Below are 25621 nucleotides of genomic sequence, written 5' to 3' on the forward strand. Positions count from 1 at the left end.
CCCCAGAGCAGAGCTCAGGCCCTGCCCCTCCTCTGCCCCTGCCCAGGCAGTTGAAGCTCCTGTGGCAACAGAAAAGCTCTGGAGCAATCCAGGGAAGCAACACAAACACACAGGCTTTGATTTCTTTGGAACCCAACTGAAGAGAAGTGTATCCAAAGCTTAAATTGGCTCATTTATTTCCATAAGCACAGTTTAGTCACGAGCATTGATGATAACACAGGTATTTTTCAGCGCTGGAGTTCGGAGGAGCACAAAAGCAAGTTGTTAAATTACACTAATCCCATCCTCTGCCAAAGTGATCATTTAATACTTCTGTTTACATTAGCAAATGTTTTATAGCACACTCCTCTGATACAAGTCTTCCCTGAAGCATCATGTTCTGAACTTACAAGAATAGGTAATAACTCTGGAGTCTGGAAGGGAGAATTGACAATTAGTGGAACGTATTGCAGAAAAAAACTCAGTGCTGTGTCTATAAATCCATGGTCACAGTGTTTCCAGATGACACTGTGCAGCATAATGACAGTAAGAGAATCTCCAAACAGCCACTAAACAAACTGGAGTTACCTTCCCCAAAGCACTTTCTTACCAACTGAGTTTAAAGAAGATATTGGGCCTTCTAAGCACTGAAGGCTTCTTACACTTCTGACTGCACACACAGAATGTGCTTCAGTGAGCTCTGCTTCAAAAGCAAATGAAAGAAAAAGCTGTCCTGTGTCCCTACCTAAATCCACAACAGAGACAAAACATAAAGCCCTAAACTTTTCCACAGTTATAGTGGGATTTTCACAGCTCCCTGGAGCCAACCCCAGCTGCCTCATGACCAAGGCACCTCCAACGGGTCACAGGAGCAGCCTTAAAAATAATCAGTAAATATAAATCACTGTTGGAAAAGTGTGTCTTTGGAGTCTTTACTTGCCCAATTTTCAAGCAAAAGCAGGATCTCCATACACTCAGATGGGTTTGCACCAAAGAATAAAGATCAATACCCATGTTTATTCAGCAGCATGATGGTTTGTATTAGTGCTGGAAAAGCAGTGGAGCAGTAAAGAGGCTTTTTCCTCTCTGCAAATCATTGGAAAGGCACCAGAAGCTGCAGCCCCACCCCTGGAGAGGCTCCAGGCACCAGCATCACCTGCACTCACAGCACAGCAGCTCTGCAGAGCTCCAGGGCCTCGAGGAGGCAGGAAAAACAAAACCCAACCTGTTTGAGGTCTGAAGCTGGGTTTGCTTTACCTCCTACCCCTGGGATCTTCAGAGCAGAGAGGGGACAGCTCAGCCACAGGCTCAAGAGTTCCTTTGGAGAGCACCAGGAGCTCACAGTGGTCTGAAGCTTCCTCATGAGGGACAGCAGCCAGGGAATGGCTGGAGCTGTGTCAGGGCAGGCTCAGGTTGGATCCCAGGAAAAGGTTCTTCCCCCAGAGGCTGGTTGGGCACTGCCCAGGCTCCCCAGGGCAGTGGGCACAGCCCCAAGGCTGCCAGAGCTCAGGGAGGGTTTGGACAATTCTCTCTGGGATTGTTGGGGTGTCTGTGCAAGGCCAGTAGCTGGGCTGGATGATTTTGCCCTTCACTTCAAGAGAGACACTGAGGGGCTGGAGCGTGTACAAGGAAGGGAACGGAGCTGGGGAAGGGTCTGGAGCAGCAGGAGCAGCTGAGGGAGCTGGGGGGGCTCAGCCTGGAGAAAAGGAGGCTCAGGGGGGACCTTCTGGCTCTGCAACCCCCTGACAGGAGGGGGGAACTGGGGGGGGTCGGGCTCTGCTCCCAGGGAACAAGGGACAGGGGGAGAGGGAACGGCCTCCAGCTGTGCCAGGGGAGGGTCAGGTTGGACATCAGGAGGAATTTCTCCATGGAAAGGGTGGTCAGGCACCGGCAGGAGCTGCCCAGGGAGGTGATGGAGTCCCCATCCCTGGAGGTGTCCAAGGAAGGACTGGAGGTGGCACTCAGTGCTCTGGGCTGGGGGACAGGGTGGGCATCAGGCACAGGGTGAACTTGATGGGCTGTGAGGTCTTTTCCAACCTCAGTGACCCTGTGACTCTCTCTTTGTGGAGTCCTTCCAGCTCAGGAAGTTCCGTGACTCCCTGTGCTGCCTGGCAGAACAAAATTCCCTGGAGCCACACAGGGATGGGACAGATTGGATAGGATGGCACCCATGGACAGAAAATATCCAGCAAATTGTCTCTGGACTGCAAAACTCGTCTGGTTTTGGTGAGCCCTGTTCTGAGGCAGTTCCTTTATGCTTTGTCACTGATACTCGCTGCTTGATTTCTTTACTTGCTCTCCCAGAAAATTTTCAGGTGGCTTCTTTCCAAGCACTGGAAAATATTACTTTTCCTTTTTTTACGGCTGAAACTATAAAAAGCCAAGGGCAGGAGTGTTTTTCATGCAATGCTGGATCAGACCCACAACTATCTATTAGGAGAGGAGACACACAACTAGTTCTGAGTTTCTCCTAGAGATGTAAGTACCTTTTAATATACTCCCACATGTGATTCAAAAAGAATTTCACATCTGAAACAGTCATAGCTTTTTCCTTCTTACAATCTCTTGATTCCTTACTAGATTTTCCTTCAGTTACTTGATGAAGAAAAAGCACTACAACTTGCCTCCCTCTTCATTTTTATTGTTTGTGTGTGGGATTGAAACAAAACAAAAGACTCTTGGTAAAAGGTAAAATAATGTATTGTAGTAACATATTGTGCATGCAAGAGACAAAGAGCTCTTTTGACCTCCTCTGTTTGCAATAAGGAGCAATCACAACAAATAAACAGCCACGAAACTCTATTTCCAAGCAAATATCACCCTCATAATTCAAGTAGTTTGTTTTTGTCTTCTGAAGTGCTGTCCTTCTTCTCAGACTCAATTCATCAAGCCTGGCTAAACACCCCGGGGGCAGGACACGACTCAGGAACTGGCACATCACAAATGTGCCACTCAGGAACGTGCCAGCTCCTAAAGACCTGAGGAAACCGTCAATAAAGAGCCCCCTCACATCTTATTTGCACATCTCAGCCACATCTACCAAACCCAACCTGCTCCTTTGGGCAGGGAGGGAAAGGCAAAAAGCATTTTGCTTCAAGCAAAGCTTAAAGGAGGTGGTGTAACCTCAATTTTGGGGAAGAAATGAGACACTAAAACCAGTGTGAAGGCAGGTGTGGTCTCATGGCCCTCCAGGCCCATCCTCCTGGACAGTCCTGATGTGTCTAAGTCATGTTCATGACTTTCCAAATGTGTATTCTGTTTGAATTATAAAGCCAAAATGGAATTCTTTGGCCCTGTAACATCCCAGTAAGCCGAGGGGAGGCTGAGACCTAAAGGCATGAGGGCAAGAGGCTCTCCAGGGGTGGGAGAGACCCCAAAGGGAGCAGGGCCTCCCTCCACCCACAAATGTTGCAGCATCCAGCACTGACATACTGAGAGCCCACAAAGGGCACTCACAGACCAATTAAAATAAAAATTAAATCAAGACTTGGTTTAGTTTCTTTAAGTTAAATTATAAAAAAACTACCCAAATCCTACCCAGAAGCAAAAATTCTCCATCTTTTGCACCACATCCCAAAGAAAGACTTTCAAGACTTGCTGCTACACGAGGACTCTGGTAATAAAACCAGCTCAAGCCAGATGGTGCTAAAAAGCCCAACTGCTCCCAGGTTCCCACAGAAGGCTCCTGTGGAAATAAATGGGTGATTCAGTCACTTGAGACACTTGAGAATAATGGCTCTGACCCAACCCCCAGACACACCACCAGGAAAAATTAAAATCAAGGCTGTGATATGAAACTGTTCCATCTTTAGCAGTGGTTTGGGTTGGAAGGGACATAAAAGCTCATCCTGTCCAACCCCCTGCCATGGGCAGGGACACCTTCCACTAGCCCAGGTTGATCCAACCTGGCCTTGGACACTTCCAGGGATGGGGCAGCCACAGCTTCTCTGGGCAACCTGTGCCAGGGCCTCACCACCCTCACAGGGAAGAATTTCTTCCCAATATCCCATCTAAACCCACGCTCTTTCAGTTTGAAGCCATTCCCTGTGTCCTGTCCCTCCATCCCTTGTCCCCAGTCCCTCTCCAGCTCTCCTGGAGCTCCTTTAGGCCCTGGAAGGGGCTCTCTTTCCCTGGAGCCTTCTCTTCTCCAGGTGAACCCCCCCAGCTCTCCCAGCCTGTCCCAGAGCAGAGGGGCTCCAGCCCTTGGAGCAGCTCCATGGCCTCCTCTGGAATTGCTCCATGTCCTTCCTGTGCTGGTACCCCAGAGTGCTCCAGAAGGGAATGAAACCCTTTGCTTACCTATCAAGGGAAGAAATCCAATCTAACCCTGCCCTCTGTCATTTTTAAGCCACTCCCCTCCATCCTATCACTTTTCCAAAGCCTCTTTCCATGCTCTGGACCCTCAGGTAGGCAGGAGGAGGGGGCAGTGTGTCCTGCTGGGAAGCCCTCAAGTCATCGGAAAAAAAATCAAGCTGTGGAAGTTCCTTATCACTTCCCCCATCCTTCCTCTTCACTTGAAAATCCTGAGGCTTCCCTGCATGGGAGCAGCTGTCAAGAGATTTGCAGCAGCAGGAATTTGTCATCCTCACCCAGTGATCCAATAGTCCCAACAATCGTGGGTATTATTTTACTTAAATCTACTCCTTAATCCCATAATGCCATAAAATACCACTGAATCAGAGCTTAGCAGGATTCCAGAAAGGAAGAGACTTTTAAAGAGATAATGAGAACTCCACTTTTATATTAGAGAGGATTGAAAGGAGAAAAAAGAGGAGGCAGAACAGACCAGATGGGCAGATTACTTCATAGTTTTCCTTAATATGATTTCTTCAACCTGAAGCATCTGGTAATTCCACTATCAGAGATTAGATGCTGGATAAGATGGACAGGCAGACTGATCCAACAAAGCAATTTTTATTTTCCTGCTGCACACAGGAGAGGTTCCCATTAAATCATATATCACAGAATAAAAGAGAGGTACAGAAAATCTGGTAGCAAAGCAGAGAATGTTCCAGTCCCTGGGATCCCATATAAATATGCTTCACTTTCAATATAGAAAACAACACATCTTCCTAAATCCCCCCATCCTCCACAAGCAGAAAATACTGGGAGTGGATCAACAATAAAACTCACAGATCAGCCTTGTCCTTCACAGGTTTTTGCAGAAAATTGAAGAAAAGCTCTCCAGCTCAGTTTTTTTTGAGATGTGTGTAGAAGTCCTGCAGCCTGCAGGCAGCACCTTGGCTACTTCCAATCTGGAAGCCGTAATTGTTTTCCAGAGCAGGCAGGAATCTCATCTTAAAGGCAAAAAACCCAATCAGACAAGTTAGAAATGTGTTGCCTGTGCCTGTCTCATTATGCCACTGTTTTGTAGCAAGTTCTGAAATAAAGTCCCTTGCACCAAAACATCAGTCCTGCCTTATTTTAGCTAAAGGAGGAGCTTTCTTGGCCGTCCAAAATGTAACATGCTCTGTGATTCACTCTCCAAGCACCTTGCAATGCTCACCCAACACAACCTTTGCTGCTCAGCACAAGGTCAGGCCCAGGAACATCAATATTAATAAGCTCCAGACTAAGGTCTGACAGGCCCAGCTCCCTGATGGCACCAGCAGCACGCATTATCCATGTATCCATACTGTCAGCAGCAATTTTTTGGGAATCAGTGCAGTGCAACACCCAATCCTGTTCCAGTGGTGACCAGCAGGGCACGGTTTCAACCTCCCAGCCCAGGGGAGCAGCCTCAGCTTTTAGGAAAGGAAATCTCTTGCCCTGCATTTTACAACCAAACCCAAACTACCAAAAAGGGACACCACAGTTCCTCAGATCAGGGCAAACAAGGCAAATTCCACACCCCTACTCTTGCTGCTGGGGAAGATCTTGCTTCTCCTAAGCACCATCCTGTACCCAGCACCTCTGGGACCATTTTCTCCAGGGAAAATCACCTCCCTCCTTTCCACTGGGCAGAGACAGAATCCCCTCAGCTGGGAGTGGTGCTGCCTCCTCATCCCCAAGCCCTCATCCTGCAAACCACCCTGAGCAGGGACACCTGAACCTGGGGCCGAATTTCCCCTGAACTCTCCTCCCTCTGCCTTCCTTTGGCCACAGGCACAAAGGGGGAGCAGGAGGAGGACTCACAGTGACCCTTGACCACGTTAATCTTTCTTTAAAAAGAGAGAAGATGCAAAGCAAAGGATGTGAGAGCAGCAGCCACTGCCAGGCCCAGGCCCAGTCCATCAACATTCCGGTTCTTTCCTTGAACCAACCAGGCTTCACTATTATATTTAAAACTAACATGCTTTGTAATTCTTATCAGCTGGAAGGTTCTCTACAGTTTTTCCCCCACTAATGCTGCAATTTCAAAGCCATTTAGGCTAATTTCCTTTGACTGGAATCTATTTTAATCAGAGCCCAGGATACTTGACTTAAATGGTTTGTGTTCAACCCTTCATAAAATCAGCCATAAAGCTGCAGGCACGAAATACTGAGAGGAGCCTGGAGCCAGAGGTAGGAAAAGCTGAAACTTTTCAAATCCTCCAGCAAACTCCAGCCTATTTCATACCAGATCGACCGTTCTCTTGCATTACCAAGACAATTGATCCCCAAAATTAAAAAAAAAGCAACAAAGAAAACACACTCCTGAAGTTCTTACATAGATAAAAGTTATGCAGCTGCAGTCAGTGCCACAAATTCTCTCCAGAGGATCAGCCCAGCTCCAAAACGAAGCATTTCTAAGGAATTGCTGTGCCTGCTCTGTCCTCTCCACCACTCTCCCGTGAAGTGATAGATAGTGGCACTGAGGGAAAATACAATGCCAGCCTAAAAATGTCAGAATGGATCCTTTTCTTCCCCCAAAATCTGAAAAAAAACCCCGCATTACTTCTCAAATTAATTCTCAGGAAGTAATGCTGAAGTCAGAGTTCTGGATGAGAAATGCAAATAAGCAGCTCAGCCTCAGGTAACAGCTCGAGGAGGTCCCGCTCCAAGGATTTGCATTGTAGTGGGATTTGCATCTCGTGGAGCCAAAGGTGCAATTTGTAGCTGCAATTCAGTTTGTCCTGAACCACCCCAGCAAAACTGCAGCCTGGGCCTGCTCTCCTTGGAAAACTCAGCCGAGGATTTGAGTTGTCAGTGGTTGACAGCCCTGGAAACTCGGAGCTGCTGCTTGAAATTCCTGCAGCATTTGGGGAAGGGAAGGAACAAAAGCTCTCCCAGCCCGAACAATTTGCTGGAGCCAGGGAACTGCAGGATTTTTAATGCAGATGCCAAGCAACAGCTTTGTCACTGCCCCCACGACACAGGCATTGGACAAGTATCTTCCAGCATCTGAATCTGTCTCGGCTCCCTTTTTTATCAGGGATTTCACTGCAGGCCTGGACAAATTGACACTTTGCTATTTTGAGGAACTCTCCACCAGCCATATCTAAAATTAACCTTCACAAAGATAAACTCACAGCGTGTCTTTTCTCACACCCTGAGGAAAATGGTGTGTCACCTCTTTTTAGTCTGTTCTTCTGTGGTGCTTGGCAGGTAAACGTCACCATCACCTTTAAAGATCATTCTGGCAAAAAACTAGAGGAAGGATGTTGCCACCTGAGCAACTCTCTTCAAAGGCCCAGATCTCCAGCAGGAGATCCCACAGTGTCCCAGGAGGAGCCCAAGGGCAGCCCCAAAGCCCTGGAGGTCCTGCAGGGATGTGAAGGATAAGGGAGAGAGAGGGAAAGTCTTTGCACACATTTACAGGGTAATAAACACCAAGGTCAACAGCTCAGGGAACAGCCCTTGGCTGGTGAAAGCTGCTGTGAGACTCTGATGGCACCACTCCCACCCAAAGTCATGGACTGCTTTAGGAAAACAGAGAGAAGAGTGAGAAGAAAAATCACTTTTTTCCCCTGATAAATCATCTTAATGAATTATCTCACTCTCTACAGCTACTTGGAGCCAGGTGGAGATCAGCTTCCTCTCCCAGGGAACAAGCAACAGGACAGGAGGGAACGGCCTCAAGCTGTGCCAGGGAAGGTTCAGGTTCGATACTGAGAAAACATCTTCACTGAAAGAGTGTCTAGCCCTGGCACAGCTGCCCAGGGCAGTGGGGGAGTGACCATCCCTGGAGGTGTTCCAAAAGCACGTGGATATGGTTTAGTTGTGAACACCCTGGTGCCAGGTTTGCAGTTGGACTCAATCTTAGAGGGCTTTCCCAACCTTAGTGATTTTGTGATTCCCTGATCTCGGTTTCAGCCAAACTACCCCAGTTGCTCATTCCTGAGCAGGACCCCGTGAACAATAATAAGGGAAGAACCAAGAGTCCCAAACCAGAACATGGAAACCACCAGCATTCCTGTGGTGCCACCCAAACCCAAGCACTCTCACGGAGCAACAGGGACTTACTTGGTCGGCCGATAATCCGGGATGGAACGATCCAGAGAGATTTTCTCACTGAGGTAGGAGTTGTAGCCATATTTCTCATGGGGTCCCTTTGCCTTCTCCTCCTCCTCAGGGGACAGGGTGGCTGGCAAGCCACCCTTCCCACGCCCCCCATAGCCTTCAATGAGACCGAGTGACTTGGACAGACCTCGAGAGAAAACAAAGACCACCAGCACTGTTAAAATCCATCTCCGTTCTTTCCAGCCATCAAAGACATTCAAATACTCCAAAAATCCAAGGTTGGGTTGTTGAAAACATTCCAAATGCTAGTTCTCTGACCCAGTGCTGGAACAAAACTGCCTCAAGTCTTGAAAGTCCTCCTGGCTCAGGCACGCTGTTCCTGATAGCTCCACCACTGGCATCCGAGTGATAACCTGTCCCAGGGATCTCTGTATTTATTTAGTTGTTAGGGAGGTTATTTAGGCCTCCTTCCCACTCTCAGAGAGGTAATTACACAGAAGGTTAGGTGTCCCCAGGAGAAGGAGAGGTTGAACACAGAGTAAGAATAAAACAGGGTTGGTTAACTGCCAAGTGAATGAGTTTTTCCTCGGTGTGAGCAGGGAACAGCATACAAATGTTATGGATTTAAAAACAATTTCCCCCTCAAAGCTTTCTTATCTTTTAAAGTACAGCATTCCCAGACCTTTATCAAGGGGAATTATTTATTTATATGTGCAGAGCTGAGGGAAATAGGCAAAGTTCAAACATAAAGAGCTCTGTGCATGATTTGGTGCTGACTGTGGGTAGCCAAGTTCAAGCTCATGTTATTATTTATTAGATAGGATACCTGGAATTTTAATATTTTTCATTTGCAGAGACTCTCTCTTTTTGTCAGAAACCTAAAAATAACGTTGGATTTGTTTGGTTTGCCTTTTTGTTTGGGTTTTTTTTTAATTAAAGACACCAGGGTAAATTCTCCTTTGTTTCAATGGCAGAGCAGGACAGATTTTGTCACCTCTGTTGCTTTTGAAGGGACAATAACCTTGAGGTTGTGCACAGGGTTTCAGGATGAGCTTGGTCCAGCTCCCAAACCTCCCATGGACCTCCTCTGCCCTGGAGAAAACACTCCTGCCTCCCCACAAGACACAGATTTAAACACATTTTTCCTGCAGAAGTAGCATAGAGAGGCAGAAAGAAAATCACCTGGGAATGTAAATCACAGTTGGAAGCACAGGTTGAATTATCATTGGTAGTAGTATTAGTATTGCTATTCCTGTTATTGCTGTTATTCCTATTATTCCTATTATTCCTTCTGACAAGGAACCTCTGCACAACCTTCCCTGCTCCATCAGACTGCTGGAGTCCCTCTGACCACATTTGATTAGATTTTATCCCAGGATAATCACAACAAATCAACTGCCAGGAGCCACAGGCTGTGACACAGGGATGGATGACACATCCCAGCTGCCTTTTTCCATCTCGAGGCTCAGAAGAGCCAGAGGAGCCAGTCAAGAAGATGGGAAAGGGGAGTCTTTGTGGCCTGCAGAAGGTCAGGAGATCACTCTGTGAACTTCCCAACCCCACCCAGGGGACACAGCCGGGTTATGGAGGGAAGAGACACCAATTTCATTTCACACACAGACCACAGCAGAGTAAAACAGTATTTTTTAAAAAATATATTGTCACACAGACAATTCTTCTCAAAATGTCTGCTTCTTCCTCAAAATCTGATCTTTCTGCCCAAACACATTTCCTCAGAGTACCCCAGGTCTTGCCCAGTTCATCAGCTGAGGGGTTTACCACTCTAACAGACACACTCTAACAAAAACTCAGATTATCTTTTCAATTCCTTCTTCTTCACGTACCCCATGAAACAGTTCCACCAAAATCCATAACAAATTTTTCCTGTCTCTCCAAGGACTGGAAGACTGAGCTGTGAAGCCCTTCCACAGCTCACTTCCACTACAGGAACCCTCAGCATCCACCAGTTTGCTTTTAAAGCTTAATTTTGCTTTTCTTGATCCATTTTAACACATTTCTCACTCCCCCAGTGCTCTTGCTCTTGGTGCTTTGAATCTGGAAGAGGGGCTGAAGGGCAGTGGGGACTTTCTGAGGTGGGTAAGGCCTGGCAGAGGCTCTGTGGGTGAAGGACCTCAGTGCTGGGCAGTGGCACCTGGGGTTCCCCCTCAGTGGGATATCAGAACCCAAACATCACAGCACCTGGCTCTGTTTAAAGTAGGTTTTAAAAACACAATCTGGGTTATTATCAAGAGATTAAAATCTGAGCTTAACTCAGACACTGAAGGCAGAGCTTCTCCCAGAGCTCCACACTTGCAGTCAGCAGGGACAGACTCATCCCTTCCAGGCTGATCCATCCACCACAAGCTCTGTCAGCCTCCCTTTCAGTCTCTTATCTCTGTCCAGACCAAGGGAATTGAGCTCCCAGCTCCAGCACCTCAGGGAAGTACCTGGAATTCCAGGTGAGGGATCCCCGCTCAGTGTTCCAAATCCCAACAACCTCTGAGGCCACACCAGCCTTTCCACAGTGGTGCAGCTGAGCTGGTCTTTGCAGCAGCAGGAGAGGCCTGGAGCAAGGATATCTTTGCCAAGGAATTCTGCAGGCTGGGTGTTCCCTCCAGCCAAACCTTCAATCCACCAGTGACACCGACTGGGAGAGGGGGGTGGGAGCTGCTGGACAGCACCAGGACACCTTTACTTGGCCTTCTGTGGTTCTGTTACACAACAAAGATACCCCAGGGAATGTTGCACTCTCTGTCTCTCCCAAGGTGCAGTCAGGGCATGGGCAGAGCCCAAAGAGACCCCTCTGTGCTCCTCCCATGCTTGGGAGGAGGCTCTGCTGTGACACTGCAGAATGAGGGACCTGGTGAAATGAAGCCTCTCTTGAGGAACCAGAGAGAGGCCAAGACATGATTTATATCCAACAGCTCTGACTGACAAACCTATAATGCCATTAACTGCTTTATTCCATGACCACAGTCAGGACAACTGGACACACACACATCCCAGCACACGCTTCTCTCTCCTCACTGAGTACATTCCCTTATTTCTACATGTTCTGTCCTACTGCTCTACACTCTGTCTCAGGAAGTGCAGATAAATCCAAGTCATTTAACCAAGGGAGTCAATCAAGGTGATCCATCTGTATGTGTTGGGCAGGGCACTGCTGTGATCCATCCCTGCCTTCCAGGAGAGCAGCCAGGATATCCCACACCCCCACAGGGAGAGTCATGGAGATGAATACTCCCAGGTGTGACGTGACAGGGAGGATCTCCCTGTCTGTCTCTGTGCTGGTTGAACATTTCCTCCCTCAGCCTGGGCTGTCAGGAGGGCTCAGCCCCGAGCAGGGATGTCACCTTGGTGTGCAAGAGTCGAGGAACATTTGGCAAGAAAGGTAATTCCTGTCCAAACAGAAGAGGAAGAAATTCATTTCCAGCTGGCTGGAAAGGTGCCTCAGGAGAGGCAGGACTGGAAACAAATGGTTCCAGTAGATCCTTGTCCAGTCAATCCTTTCATTGGTTTTTATTCACCATATTTTGGGCCGCACGAAGGGCACCTTTCTGTGAGCTTGAGGTGCTTTTGCTGTAACTTCAGAAGTTCTCCTCAGCCCAGCCCATGTGGCTGCTTCAGCCAGGCAGGAACCAGTGAAAGCTCCTTCTCACAGGGAGCTCCCAGGGCTTTACATCAACCCACATTTCATGTCAGAATCCCAGAATATTCCCAGCTGGAGGGGACCCGCAAGGATGATCGAGTCCAGCTCTTCCATGACTGGCCCATACAGGGATCAGACCCATAACCCTGGTGTCATCAGCACCATGCTCTGACCAACTGAGCTAATTTGGGGAGCACAGCGACAACCACACACTTCCCAGGCCTAAGTGAGGGCTCACTGAGGGCTCACTAAGGGCTCCCCTGATCTCCAAAGGACCTTTTCCTGTCCCTGCTGACACCCCTGTCCCTGCAGCAGGACCCCAGGGTGTCAGGAGCAGGGAGCTACAGCCTGCAGGCTTTGGGAGGTGGCACAGAGACCTTCTGCCATTTCCTGCCTGCCCTTTGCAGCCTGCATGGAAACATCACAGGACAAGGGAGCTCTCACTGTGTCCCAACAGCAAAATGCTGCCAATGAAGGAGTTGGTGTCTCTGGAGCCACAGGAGCAGGAGGGGAACAAACCTCTGAAGGCAGCTGATCCCCACACAACTATCCAGGGCTGGTTTCCAGCACAGCCTTCTGCTGTGGCCTCCTACCAACATGTGCTTCCCTTGGAAAACGTCCAGCCCTTTGCCAAACCTCCTCTTGAGGGGCACAGGAGGGCCAGCTCCAACCTGTGTGAGCAGGGACAGCAGCCAGGGAATGGCTGGAGCTGTGTCAGGGCAGGCTCAGGTTGGATCTCAGCCAAAAGTTCTTCCCCCAGAGGCTGGTTGGGCACTGCCCAGGCTCCCCAGGGCAGTGGGCACAGCCCCAAGGCTGCCAGAGCTCAGGGAGGGTTTGGCTGATCCTCTGGGGCACAGGGGGTGACTCTTGGGGCTGGGCCTGTGCAGGGCTGAGGGTTGGATCCATGATCCTTGGGGGTCCCTCCCAGCTCAAGAGATTCTCTGATCCTGTGATTCTATAAAACTTTTTCTAAATCAGCCTGGAGGGACCAGAAGTCACACACAGAGACACAAGGAGCAAGAAAGAGCAAGAGCATGATCCTGTCAGCTTGTTTCCTCCAGGAACAGGGCTAATAAGCAGTGAGTCAAAACTGCTCCCAATTCACAGAGCAAACCCTTCATCATTCTGTGCAGGCACCAAAGCAGAAGTGCTGAACCACTGCAAGAAAGTCTCTCCTGATGTCTGCTCCAGCCCATCTCCAGCGATAAACAGCAATAATCCCCCTCAAAAAGGCTTGATCTTGGGAGACAATTCACCCCCTGGGGAATTCTGCCAGCTCTTGAGGTGCATCACCATGAGATGTTCAGGGCAGATCAGAGCTCTGAGCAGCCTCAAGCTTCACTCCTCCCAAAACCACTTTCACCCAAGTTCCTTAGAAACAAAACCAGGGTGGTTTTTTCCAGAATCTCCTAAAAATTCTGAACTTGGCAACAAAAGGAATATATTGCTCTTATACTGCAGGAATAGAAGGATAAAACCCACACCACTTAGAGCTGCCAAGATCTGAGTCCCTTCTCCTGAAATGGCCAGACATGGCATCCCTGGGGATTGGCAAAGAGTTGGTTTTCTTCAAGATGATATAAAAATTTAATCTGTACAGCAAAGTTATTCCTAGACTGAGTACAGTTCTAGTAAATATATTTGTCTCTTCTTAAACTGGCAGTGTATTTCCTGAGGAGACAGGAGTTTTCTAGGATAGAGAAAACCTTTAGTAAAAAATAATATAATGGGATACCCAGCTTTCATTTCCAAACAGTCTCCTTGGGAGCTGCTGGGGGGGGGGAAGCATTTTGCTCCATGTCAGCCTGGATGAAGGAAAACATTAACTCTGATCTAAACCTCAGCTGAGCAAACTTTAAGCTGAGCTGGGGAAGAGGGACCTGAAATTAAAAGGCATCTCTGATAAACGGGGGTGTTGAGCCTTAATGCTGAGGGTGGAAAAGAACATCAGCCTTTCAGTACCATAAAGGGGGTCACAGGAGGGCTGAAGAGGGACTTGGGACAAGGGATGGAGGGACAGGACAAGGGGAATGGCTACAAACTGACAGAGAGTGGGTTAGGTTGGATATCAGGAGGAAATTCTCCCCTGGGAGGGTGGGGAGGCCCTGGCCCAGGTTGCCCAGAGAAGCTGTGGCTGCCCCTGGATCCCTGAAAGTGTCCAAGGCCAGGTTGGAGCAACCTGGGCTAGTGGAAGGTGTCCCTGCCCATGGCAGGGGGTTGGAATGAGATGATCCTTAAGATCCCTTCCAACCCAAACCATCCTGTGATTCTAACATAGGAAAGAGTTCTGGAAAAGCAAATTTTTCAGCTGCATCTTTATTTATTTATGTCATCCTGCTGAGAAGTACACACAGCTCAGGTTGAAAGGCACAGTCCTACAATAAAGAGGAACATAAACCCCTCCTCCTCCAGAAGAGACAAGTAATACTGAAATGGTCCTGAAAACACGGGAACCATAAAGAGAAAATTACAGGAGATGTCTCTGAAAATTACAGCCCTGATTAAGTTGAGCACTGGGATCTTCCAGCCTGGAGAGCTCTCACAGGGATTTGGGCTCCTGGCCTCTCTCAGCCAGAGGTCTGAAGGCCAACAAGACATTTCTGACTCAGGGAAAAGCCACAGCAATGGGGTAAATGGCCCAATCTGTGCCCGTGTTCCAGCACTCCCAGCGCTCGTGGTGCCTCTGTGTGACCTCCCAGGGGAGATGGACAGAGAGGACACAACTGAGAGGCTTTTAGGGCATTTTGTGAGAAACTACAATAGCTACCAAAGGGCAAAGTGTCCTAGGTAATGCTGGAAATTATGGAAAACTGCTGGAGTCTGTAGTGTTGTCCTGCTGATTGCTGCACATACAGACTGTTAAAGAAGGGCTCATTAAGGATAAGGGTAATTGGCAGATGAACAGGCACCAATTTTCCTTTGCAGCTTTGGTGCAACCTGGGATATGGGATTTTCCCTTTTCTCCCTGTTTTTACACAGTTTTTAGCCAGTCCTTGCTCAGGCCTTTTGTTTATTAGAATAAATAACTCTGACTGTAGGTTACACTACGTAACATGCAGCCTGTGGGAATTGTGGAGGGAATACCAAACACAAATGGCTCTGGGACCTTCCCTGGCACTCACCTCCTACTCAGAGCATCCTTATCCTCCTGCAGAGGGAACTAAAAGTAGCAGTAAAGGGAGCAGCAGAAAAGAGATGGGGGGAAAATATATAGAAAGTTTTTTAAAATGAGCTTAAATACTAGAGTCCAGTGAAAAACCAGTATTCCCCTGAACTCTGCACAGTTTTCTTCAGGGTACATGTAAAGTATATTTTTCCCACTTATCAAAAGCCAGTATATCCCCAAAATGGGATGCTGCAGCACTTCCAACAAATCCCCCTTGCTAAAGGATCAATGTCCTTCCCTTTGGACAGTACTTTTCCAGTGAGCTGTTCTTTAGCATATCAGAACATCTCCTTCAGCTGCAGGGATCCAAGAGCTGCCTGGTGTCCTTCACCATGCAAATGATGTGGTGGTTTACTGCAGAGATTAACATGAACATGGGCACTGGAAAAAGAAAACTTCCAACCTCTACCTTCACACTGAATGACAAATGTGAGCTCAGAAAAAGGAGCAGGTCCCAGACTTGGCAAGCAGGGATTTTTAGCCAGACACAAACTGAAAATACAGCATATTTTACCTGTAATGCAACATATTGCATCTCTAAGAAAGCTCCCGCCTATGTAAAATGATGTGAATAATTCTCCCTGAAATGAATTTGGCCAACAGAGCATTAAGATTTCACTTAAATAATTGTGACAGGTGGATGTGAGTGACTAGAACATATTTTCCTGCAGCCCAGCCAGGCAAGGACCAAAACAGGATGGGCACATATATTAAATATAATATATTAAATATATTAAAGTGTTCAAGGCTGGGCTGGATGGAGCTCTGAGTATCCTGGTCTGGTGGAAGGTGTCCCTGCCCAGCTGAGATTTAAGGTCCTCTCCAACCCAAAATATTCTGGGATTCTATGATTTAAGGCAGATTAGGTGACGATTTGTAGAAGAATGATTTAAGCACAGCTGCATTTACATCTTTATGGGAATGTTTTCCGAGTTTTTTTCCCACCTTGTACTGTGTGAAAAAAGGTGGGAGAGTACAGTCACATTGCACAGGGCCTGAAATCTCATTTGAAATATTTAGACATAAATATACATTTATATATATCCATACACGCAGATATTCAAAATTGAGGTTTTCTTATCTATATGAAAATGGAGACACAGAGAAATTCCCTTCAGAGCCAGAGGGAGGATCAGCACCTACTGCAAGGACAATAAAGTCATCAGGGGAATGTCAAAGCCAGTCTCACCCTGGTTAGGCCATTACACCACCAAGCTCAGGTTCCAAATGAGAATTTCCCAATCAAGATTTGCCTCTGGCACAAAATAACAGAAATCCTTTAGCTGGCCGAGGTTTTTTAGTTCTGAGGAATAATTCAGTTGATTCTAAACTGTGCTCCCTGAAAGTCTGAAGATATTGGAATCCACCATCCTGCTTCACATTTATAAAATCATTGTTGAAGGAGGAAGGATTTAGCAACAGAGTCACAAATCTGTGGGCTGGGGAAAGCTCTTTGCAGCTCAGCAGGGAGAACAGGCAGTGCCTCCGTGGGAGTCTCAGGCAGAGAGATCTTGTTCAGACACAAAAGACAAGCCTGGAGGTGATTTCTATCCCCGGGAAAACCCTGGGCATCTGTGAAGCATTCCTGGCGATTTAATAATTAGAGGAATGCTCTTCCCTGGTGGGCGCTGGTATCACCACCCAGGAGATGGTGCTGCTGCTGGAGCTGCCCTTCCAAAGGAGAAATTCCAGTCCTGGAGCCCATCACTTACAGTGGTACAGGTTTCACAGAATCCCAGGATATGCTGAGCTGGAAGGGACCCCCAAGGATCCTGGAGTCCAACCCTCAGCCCTGCACAGGCCCAGCCCCAAGAGTCACCCCCTGTGCCCCAGAGGATCAGCCAAACCCTCCCTGAGCTCTGGCAGCCTTGGGGCTGTGCCCACTGCCCTGGGGAGCCTGGGCAGTGCCCAACCAGCCTCTGGGGGAAGAACTTTTGCCTGAGATCCAACCTGAGCCTGCCCTGACTCAGCTCCAGCCATTCCCTGGCTGCTGTCCCTGGTCCCCCCAGAGCAGAGCTCAGTCCCTGCCCCTCCTCTGCCCCTGCCCAGGAAGGTGGAACTGCAGTGAGGTCTCCCCTCAGTCTCCTCTTCTCCCAAAATGACCAGTTATACCCAGCTGCCCTTCACATTCTCCATGGGTTCTAATGGATATGGCTTTCCTGTGCTTTTCCCACCCTCACCTTGTGCCCCCCTGGGCTGGCACAGGGACCCCTGTGACCAGGGGGCAGCTCCCAGAGCTCTGTGGGATGAAATGTGCTGGAATAAACCACATCATTCCATCAGCAAGACACAGGCCTTGGAAGGAAGAATCTGTATTTTGCAGGCATGACATTGATACATCTGAGGCAGCTTCCAAGTCCAAACACACCACCAGCATTGACTCACAGTTCCTGGGAACAGAGTAGGAACTGTGAGTGGGGAGGGATGGAGGGGATTTGCAGAAAAGGGAGAGAAAAGAGTATATTACAGCAATCTCACACTTTATGACACACAAATACAAATTTATATCTCAGAGTAACAGATGGGACCATCATATTCTGGAAATAGCTGTTATTTATTGGAGAGAAGGGAGGAAAAAGAGGCAAAAAGGAGTAGATCACAATGGATAACAAAAAGGAAAATCAGGGTCAAAGCCATCACTAAGATCATTTAGTGAGACAGCTGACTCCAGGCACACCATATCCGTGTTCAAGATGTTGAGGAACTCCAGAGAGCTCACTTTATTAAGCCCTGCTTAAGGGCTGCTTTCAAGGATCCAATCTTCCTGGGATGCAGGCAAAATTATTTCCCTACACCACACAGAAGGTATTTCCAGGAGCTGGTTAAAACAATCTGAAGCAATCTTCTCAGAAGCTTCTCCCAAGCTTCTCCCTGCTCTTTTATGGTGGCCCAAACCATCACAAAGCACCATCAAGCCCAGGCAGCAACAAGAGAGCAAAGAATACCCTCAGAAAAGGGACATGTAGAGAAGAGCACCCAGCATAGAATCCCAGACTGGTTTGGGTTTAAGGGACCTTAAACCATCCAGTTCCACCTCCTACCCTGGGCAGGGACACCTTCCACTAGCCCAGGTTGCTCTAAGCCTCATCCAACCTGGCCTTGGACACTTCCAGGGATGGAAGCCATGGCTTCTCTGGGCAACCTGTGCCAGGGCCTCACCAACACAACCAGATACAAAATCTAATGAGCGAGAGAAGGGGTGCCCAGTAGAGCAGAGCAGGTTCTCCCCCAGCACAGCATCCCGGACAGCAGGTTGGTTCCAAGACAACACAACTAGAGCTGCATGGCTTAGGTTCACCTTCCTGGTGAGACCCTCTGGCATCAGCAGTCTGGGTTCAGCTCATTTTTGGGCCCCTTTATCTCCATCACTGGTCACTCCAGCAGCTGCAGCCAAAATGCTCCACAGGCTTCTCCCTCCAGGCCTTTTGAGCATTTTCCCCTCTTAAGAGCAGACTAGAACCCTTCAGAGCAGACCAGCACCAGGTGAGCAGGGCTGGCTGCTCCACTCCCAGCCATAAATCTGGGAGTCACCTGCTGAGGCTCCAGGACAAGAGGGGACTCCGGGTACACATCTCTGGATGCTCTGTGAGAGGAGGATGCTCCGTGCAGGAGGGAATTATCCCAGCCTCTCCTCACACTGACAGCAGTGAGGTTGAGAAGCCTCACTAAAAAGCTTTGTCCAGCAATCCATCTGCTCTGAGGGAGCACAGAGAGATCTAAAAGCTGATGAAGTATCATAAGAGGAGTCTGAATTAGCAGCCTCCCAATGCCATGGAACATAAACCACAACAGGACTCAACATTACAGATCTGATACTGTTCCAGGAACCTCAGAGATCAATTTAGGACCTGTCACCATTCAAAAGACAGAAGAGGGCCCTGGTCCACACACCTAATGATGTATTGATTCAGCAAAGCCCTGAGTGCAAGCTCTGCACTTGGTGGGCTCTGTGAAGCACCCAAACTACTCCCAAACAGGCTCAGTGTCTGTGGGATAGCTCAGGACACAGGAGCCTGAGCAAGCAAGGCCAAGGGCAAAGGCAATCCTGCACATTTACAGTGGTCAGCCATGAGCCCCGTGGGGTCACCAGAGGAGCAACTGTGGGCAGCTTTATTTTTAGAAGGTAGATTGCAATTGAAGCAAGAATTAACTGTCTTGCTCTCCTCTCTGAGCTGCTGGGACATCACTCTGGCAGGACACAGCCTGCCTGCAAGGCTCTCAGAGATGATGGCAGGGCAGCTCCTTGCCCAGAGAAGTAATAGATACCCCATCAGTGGAAGCCTTCAGGGTCAGGTTGGATGGGGCTTTGAGAAACCACTGGAAATAGATGATCTGTAAAAGTCCCTTTCAACCCAAACTGTTCCAGGACTCTGACCCTGCACTCTCTCTATTTTGAAGCCCAACCCAAGCATCAGAAAATCAGGACAGATCATAACACCTTCTTCAGCATAGGCAGTTTAAGGAGCTCCCAAAATCTTCCATCCTCAGCAGCAAAACATCACCCCCCTCATTTGTGCTCAGGAACTGATTCGTGGGGCCAAACTGCAAACTATTCATCCCCAGGTAGTCACTCCCACCAGCCACTGCCCAAAACCCACCTCAGACACACCTTTGGTTTGACTTGCATTGCTGCTTTTATCCCCCGGTGTAAAACTGAACTTCCTCGGGTACCACAGTCCATTCCCACCCTCCTCACAACCCTTCTGCTTCCAGGCAAAGCTGCTGGCTTGGACACACCAAAGAGACATCAAACTCCAGTGCCAGCACAGGACCACACAGCCAAAGGTGGGGAAACAAGAATTCCTTAAATCCATCTTGTCCCAAGAGAAACCATGGCTGGAGTTACCCCCACAGTGGGACAGGGAACTGGAACAGAACCACAGGAGCAAATATGGAATCAGGCAAAGAAGAGAACCCACAGAAACACAAGCCAACAGTTTCTAAACCCCATTCAAAGGTTATAAATAATATTTTGCACTTTTATTTTCATGAGGAATCTGTTCTTTCCAGGCCATGCCTCCATAACAAGCTGTTCGTGTTTGTGGTTGCTTTTAACGCGTGTTCTTGTTTTCCTTTCTGCAAACATTTCCTGTCTCTATAGATTAGCTGGAAAGGAGGGGAAAGCTGCCATTTGGCAAGAAAAGAAATGAAGAAATATCACAGTGTAGTGCAGACATGAACACAAAGCTGGATACTCCAGTTTGGGGTTGAGTTTTGGGGGGGAGTGGCAGGTTCAGCAGCAAAGCGTGTGAGCCCGATGCACAGGGCATCTCCTCCACAGAGTCCTGGGAGTCAGGGAATGGGAGAGGGCAGGGAACCAAACTGCTGGATCAGGCTGTAAAACCTGCACAGGTTGATGAGGCTGTCCAAGGAGCTCCCTCCTCCTGAGGGGAAGGGAGGAAAACACGGGTGGTGTTTGTGAGCTGTGGCCCCAGGCAGAGCTTCGTGTCATCGAGGCAAAAAGTTGGACATCAGTGGACATAAAAAGGTGTTGTAAAAAGGGACTGTACCCTGACACAGGGCACTGCTCAGAGGGGTCCTCAGAGTGCTTTCCCAGTTTCCCTACAGGGGCCCTTTGATCCATATTATCCCTCCCTGGGCTACTCCTGTGTGTGCTCATTGAGCTATTCTTTAAAGACCAACATGTCAGAGAAGGGATGGCATTGCCCAAAACGGGCTTTCCCCAAAAAAGAATGTAACTGTGATGTTAATTTGGCTGCAGGAAGAGAAACTCTGAGTTCACAGATACATCTTCAGCAAGTGTGTACAAGCTTCACCCCCCTAATTGCATTTTACTGAGCTGTGAACTTATTACTTACTTTTCAGGGTCAAGAAAGTCTATTTTACAGGGCCTTGCTCGGTGCATTTAACTTTTCTGACACCTCTGGGTCTGGCTGTGCTCAGACATTCTCCTCACTCAGTGCCCAGGCCAATTTGTGGCTGGTTTTCGGGTGTGCTCTCAGACACTCTCAGAGAGTCCTTGTGCTCTTCAAACTTCTTCCCATCTGTCTGCTCTTGGCAGACAGGTCGTGGGGGTGACACACCGTGACCTGCAACATCCAGGGACACCAATAGAGGAGCTCATTTGGTCACCAGAGAGAAATATTCTCACTGCAGTGCCTTTCTTCTTGTGCACATCTGCATTCTGCCAACTAACACACCAGCCATGGATCCAAGGTGGGGCAGTAACACGTCTGGTTGTAATGAACACAACAGACACCTCTGGGACAAACAGCTGGAATTGCTCCAGTGGGACTCAGTGAAGGTAAAGGCAGAGTTTTGTCTAAGTTTAAGTAGTTTGCTACCAAACCCAACCCAAGTGCTGAAGTAAAGCTTGAGCTGAGCTGCTTTGCCATCAGGGCCTCAAGGAAGCAGGGCTGGAGCTTGGTCTCCAGCACCAGTGCACATCTGTGACTGGTTATGCTGTTCAGCACTGGGAACAACCCCTAAGAGGCCCCAGATGTGTGACTGTGAGACTCTGTGTTTCTACAGAGAGCTCCTGATGACAGGCACTAAGTGCTTTAAAGACATAATTAATGCTCAGAGCACTCCTGAGAGGGAGCTAAATATAGGACTTGGGTTTTAAGCTACCTGAGGTAGGACTGTCCTTGTTCTTTTTGTAGAACACTGGGTACAACACAGTAGGTGGTACAACAGGGTCTTGATCCCATTGTAGTTGGTGCTCCAGGAGAACTCAGGAGAAAACACACCTCACTCAAACACAGAAATAGTTTGTCCAAGGTGTCTTAGCCTGGAAGGATCAGTGCTCACAGACAGAATCCGAGCTCCTGGGAAATTAGAGAACTTCCTACCTCCTGAACAACCTGCCAGGGCAGGGTGGTTTCCTCCAGAGGCCTCCCCTCTTGAGTGGCCACACCAAGTGACAGGTGACACCTGAGCCCTGACCTCAGGGGGCTGTTCTTTGACACCAACCTGGCTGGTCTTGGGACCAGGACAATCCAGAGGCCTCAACCACTACAATACTTGACACAATCCCGTTTTTAGCAAAAGAGGAGCGCCTGGAGCCTCTTTCTGAGAGCAATGCACTCAGTTAACGTAAGGACAGGAAGCCCCAGGGGTGGCTCAAGCACTGAGGGGTGTGCTGTCTCCCTGGCTCAGCCTCCATCAGCCTCCTGCCCTGCAGAAGAGATTCCCACAAATCCCAGGGATGTGCCACCAGCATCAGGACAGTGCACATTTGCCCCTTCATTTCCCCCTTGGGGACCAGAAAACAAAGAGGACTCCCCAGACGTGGCCTTTTCCAAACCCCCTCCCTGGAGGACCTGCCCTGTGTTTGCCACATGGAGTCAGGACTTCCCAGGCTGCCACGCTCCTCATCTCCACCTTCCTTCCCACCCTCCAACACACACCCTTCCTTCTTCTCTCATTCCATCCCATCTTCACCTGATTTCCACCCCTTAAATTCCCAGCACAGTCTCCCTTCCACAACCACATCCCTTGAACACTTCAGTCCTTGCCCCCCACAACCTATTCCTGTCTCTCCTCCTAAGACTCCTGCCCAGATTCTCACAAATACCAATTAATTCCCCCCTAAAACCTGTGCTAATGAGTAACCCTGCAGCTCCCAGCACACAGGCAGGGACTGTTCTTTTTGTGGTGATATTTTAGTTAAAAAAAAAAACAACACAAACAACTGAAAGCCTTGTCATGGCTTGTTCTAGACATACAGGGAGAAAGACAAGTTGTTAGGGCCATATTTTAATTAATCCCCAAACTGATCATCATAAACCATTTGGGAAACACCTCACAAACACTGTGTTATATCTGCCTCTCACTCTTCCAGCTCCCTATGGAATGCAATTACACCCACCTGGCAAAGCTGGTCCTCTTTGCCCTTCAGCAAATTAAAGGATTTAAGGGGGGGAAAAAAAGTGTCATTGTACAATACCCAGGGTCACCGACCTCATTTAGCAGCTCCCTGCCTTTCCAGGTCAGGTTTAGCAGGGAATCAGCTGCTCACTGGAAAATGCAGACACGGAGCTGCCAAATCCTGAGCCACATCCCCTCCCTGCTCAAGCAGGTCCAGGGATGCTGTGGAAAAGATGCCCTAAAAAGATGCCCTTTCAGCACAAAAGGGTGCTGCTTCCAACCCCCAGAACAGTTACAAACCACAGAGCACAGGATGAAACCCAGACCTTACTGGGAGCTGGGGACAGAAAGGGGAGCTGAGGAGCCACACTGGGGACACCTTCCTGGGGCAGGACAGGGTCACACCCTCCCCTGACTCACACAGGACCTGAAGGGGATTGTTTCTTTCCCCCCACACTTTCCCAAAGACATCCTTCCAGGATCCACCACTTTTTTCTTCTTGCTTGCCATGACAAATCCTTCCACACCCCCTGAGTCTGCAGAGACTGGGTTGTCCTTGGGGAAATTGTTCCTGAGCAGAATACAGCTCCTGCCTCACATGTGGGTCAAGAGGAAAGCCAAAAGCATTACATCCATTTCCCCATGTTTACTTATTAAGGATATACCACCTTTTGACAACACCTGAGAGCAACTTGGATCTGTAATTCAAAGAGAATAAGAAATGTTGAGCAGGAAATGAGGGAAGGCAGGGAGAGCAGTGAGCTGCTGCCCCAACTCATCTTTTGGGCTTGAATTTGGAGTTTACAGCACACACTTTCAAAGAGTGACTGAAGGATTGCAGTTGCTCTTCAGTGCTACTTTTCCAGTGTAAAGTTTTCCATCACCCCAGAAATTCTCACTGCTGCTTCCACTTCAGCACCCGGCACTGCTTTGATAACCCTGTTCATGGCCCTTCTTGCATCTCCACGGCCAAGTGGCTTCATTACACAGCCCCCCACCCACAGATCCTGCCCTGGGCACCAACCAGCCCTTCCTTTTCCTTCCCTCCCCTTCTCCTACACTTTCTGTACCATGATCCACCACTTGTATCTCAGACATCTCCCCCTACACGTGCCCAAAGTCCTCAGAAACATCCTCCAGTGATACCAGAGGCTCAAGTGCCTTCTTTCTACCAGAGAGGGAATATTGGTGTTCCTGGCTATTAAAGCATCTAATGGTAGCACTCATCCCTCTTTTCCTCAAAACTGCTCCTTTTCACTTCAACCTGCCCCGGGATTTTACCAGCAGATAACCCTTTTAATCCACATAACCATGGTGAGTGTAATGTCACTGCTCTGGATTTGTGCCTCTGGATAAACTCCTGCTCAGTTTTCAAAATAGTGATGGAAACAAGTTACCACCAGAAATCCAGACTCCAGACTACCAAACTGAACATATTCAGGGGCTAGTGCTGATTTGGCATCAAGCCACAATTCAGGTGGGCACTGGGGCTTGAAAAAAACGCTGCAGGACTTTTACATCTGCAGTTTGGAGTTTAACTTCTTGAGAGGCTTCCCTGGAGGACAGGCAGGAGGAACCCGTGAACCTGATGCACTGCAGGCACCTTGCTGTGCTCTGTGTGAGCTTAAAAACAAGCCATTAGATTAATTAGCATGAGTAAAAGCAAGTTACATCCTCACAACCCTCATTGGGATCCCTGGGTGGAAGGGCAGCAGCCTGAGACCTGTGTGACAGCACCTGCAGGCACTGCAACATCAGCAATCGCTCTCCACACCTTCTTCTGCAGATTAAAACGAGCAGCTGAACTGCTGCCCCCGAGTTGCTGATGGCTCGGGAGCAGCCTGACTCCCCCAGAGTCCTTCCCCTGATTTCACCGAGCCCTAAGACAGATCCTTTTTATCTCACACTGACCTGTTTGCTGTGGGTCACCACCTTCTGCAGGTGAACACTCACAGAATCTCATCTGAGACACAGCAAAAGTTTTCCCTGTGACAAATCACCCCCCGTTACCTCCTTGTACCTGTCATCACTTCTTGGAAGAAGAAACCTAATTTCAGTCCCAGGCAGATAAGGAGCAGTTTGAACCAGGCTTATTTCCTACATTCGTGCAGGGGGAAGGACAGGGGGGATTAAGGACACACAAAAATACAGCAACAAAAAGGTAATAAATATATTTGTGCTGCTCAAGGTTTCAGCTCCAAACTGGGGCTGGCAAGCGTTTGAGGTACTAGAAATTACCTCGCTAAAAAAACAACAAAACATCCTTTTCAAAGGTCAGATTCCAAGAGGATCCATTTAGAAGGGCAGTATCACATCCTCTAGGCCAAATAATTTGTCATATTTTCAATACATGCACACTTGTAAGGATTGTGCTGCTCATTTCAACTAGACCAGCCTCAAAAATCAATTGTTCCCATACCAAGACTTGGAAGAGAGAAACAGCACATGTGCTACACCCCACACCCCCCAAAATCCTGATGCCAGCACAGGCAGAGCCCCTGCCAAGCCAAGGAGAGACCCCCAGTACCAGCCCCACTCCTCAGCCTGGGAGGTGAGTGGACACCAGAAGGTATTTTGCATAAATTAAGGCTAAATGGACATTTTTGGCCATGCTT

At 48.5% G+C, this 25621-nt stretch overlaps 1 protein-coding gene across 1 annotated transcript in view; it reads right to left on the reverse strand.

Moving 5' to 3' along the window:
* The window catches only part of LOC113957327 (polypeptide N-acetylgalactosaminyltransferase 17-like), an 80578-nt gene that overhangs the window by 13142 nt on the left and 41815 nt on the right, over positions 1-25621 (reverse strand). Inside the window, exon 2 of the mRNA XM_027664701.1 lies at positions 8365-8548. Coding sequence (XP_027520502.1) covers positions 8365-8548 — 184 coding nt within the window. The remainder of the gene's footprint in view (positions 1-8364; positions 8549-25621) is intronic.

This window comes from Corapipo altera, unplaced genomic scaffold, assembly GCF_003945725.1.
Source record: "Corapipo altera isolate COAL_440 unplaced genomic scaffold, ASM394572v1 105, whole genome shotgun sequence".
Taxonomy (NCBI): Eukaryota; Metazoa; Chordata; class Aves; order Passeriformes; family Pipridae; genus Corapipo; species Corapipo altera.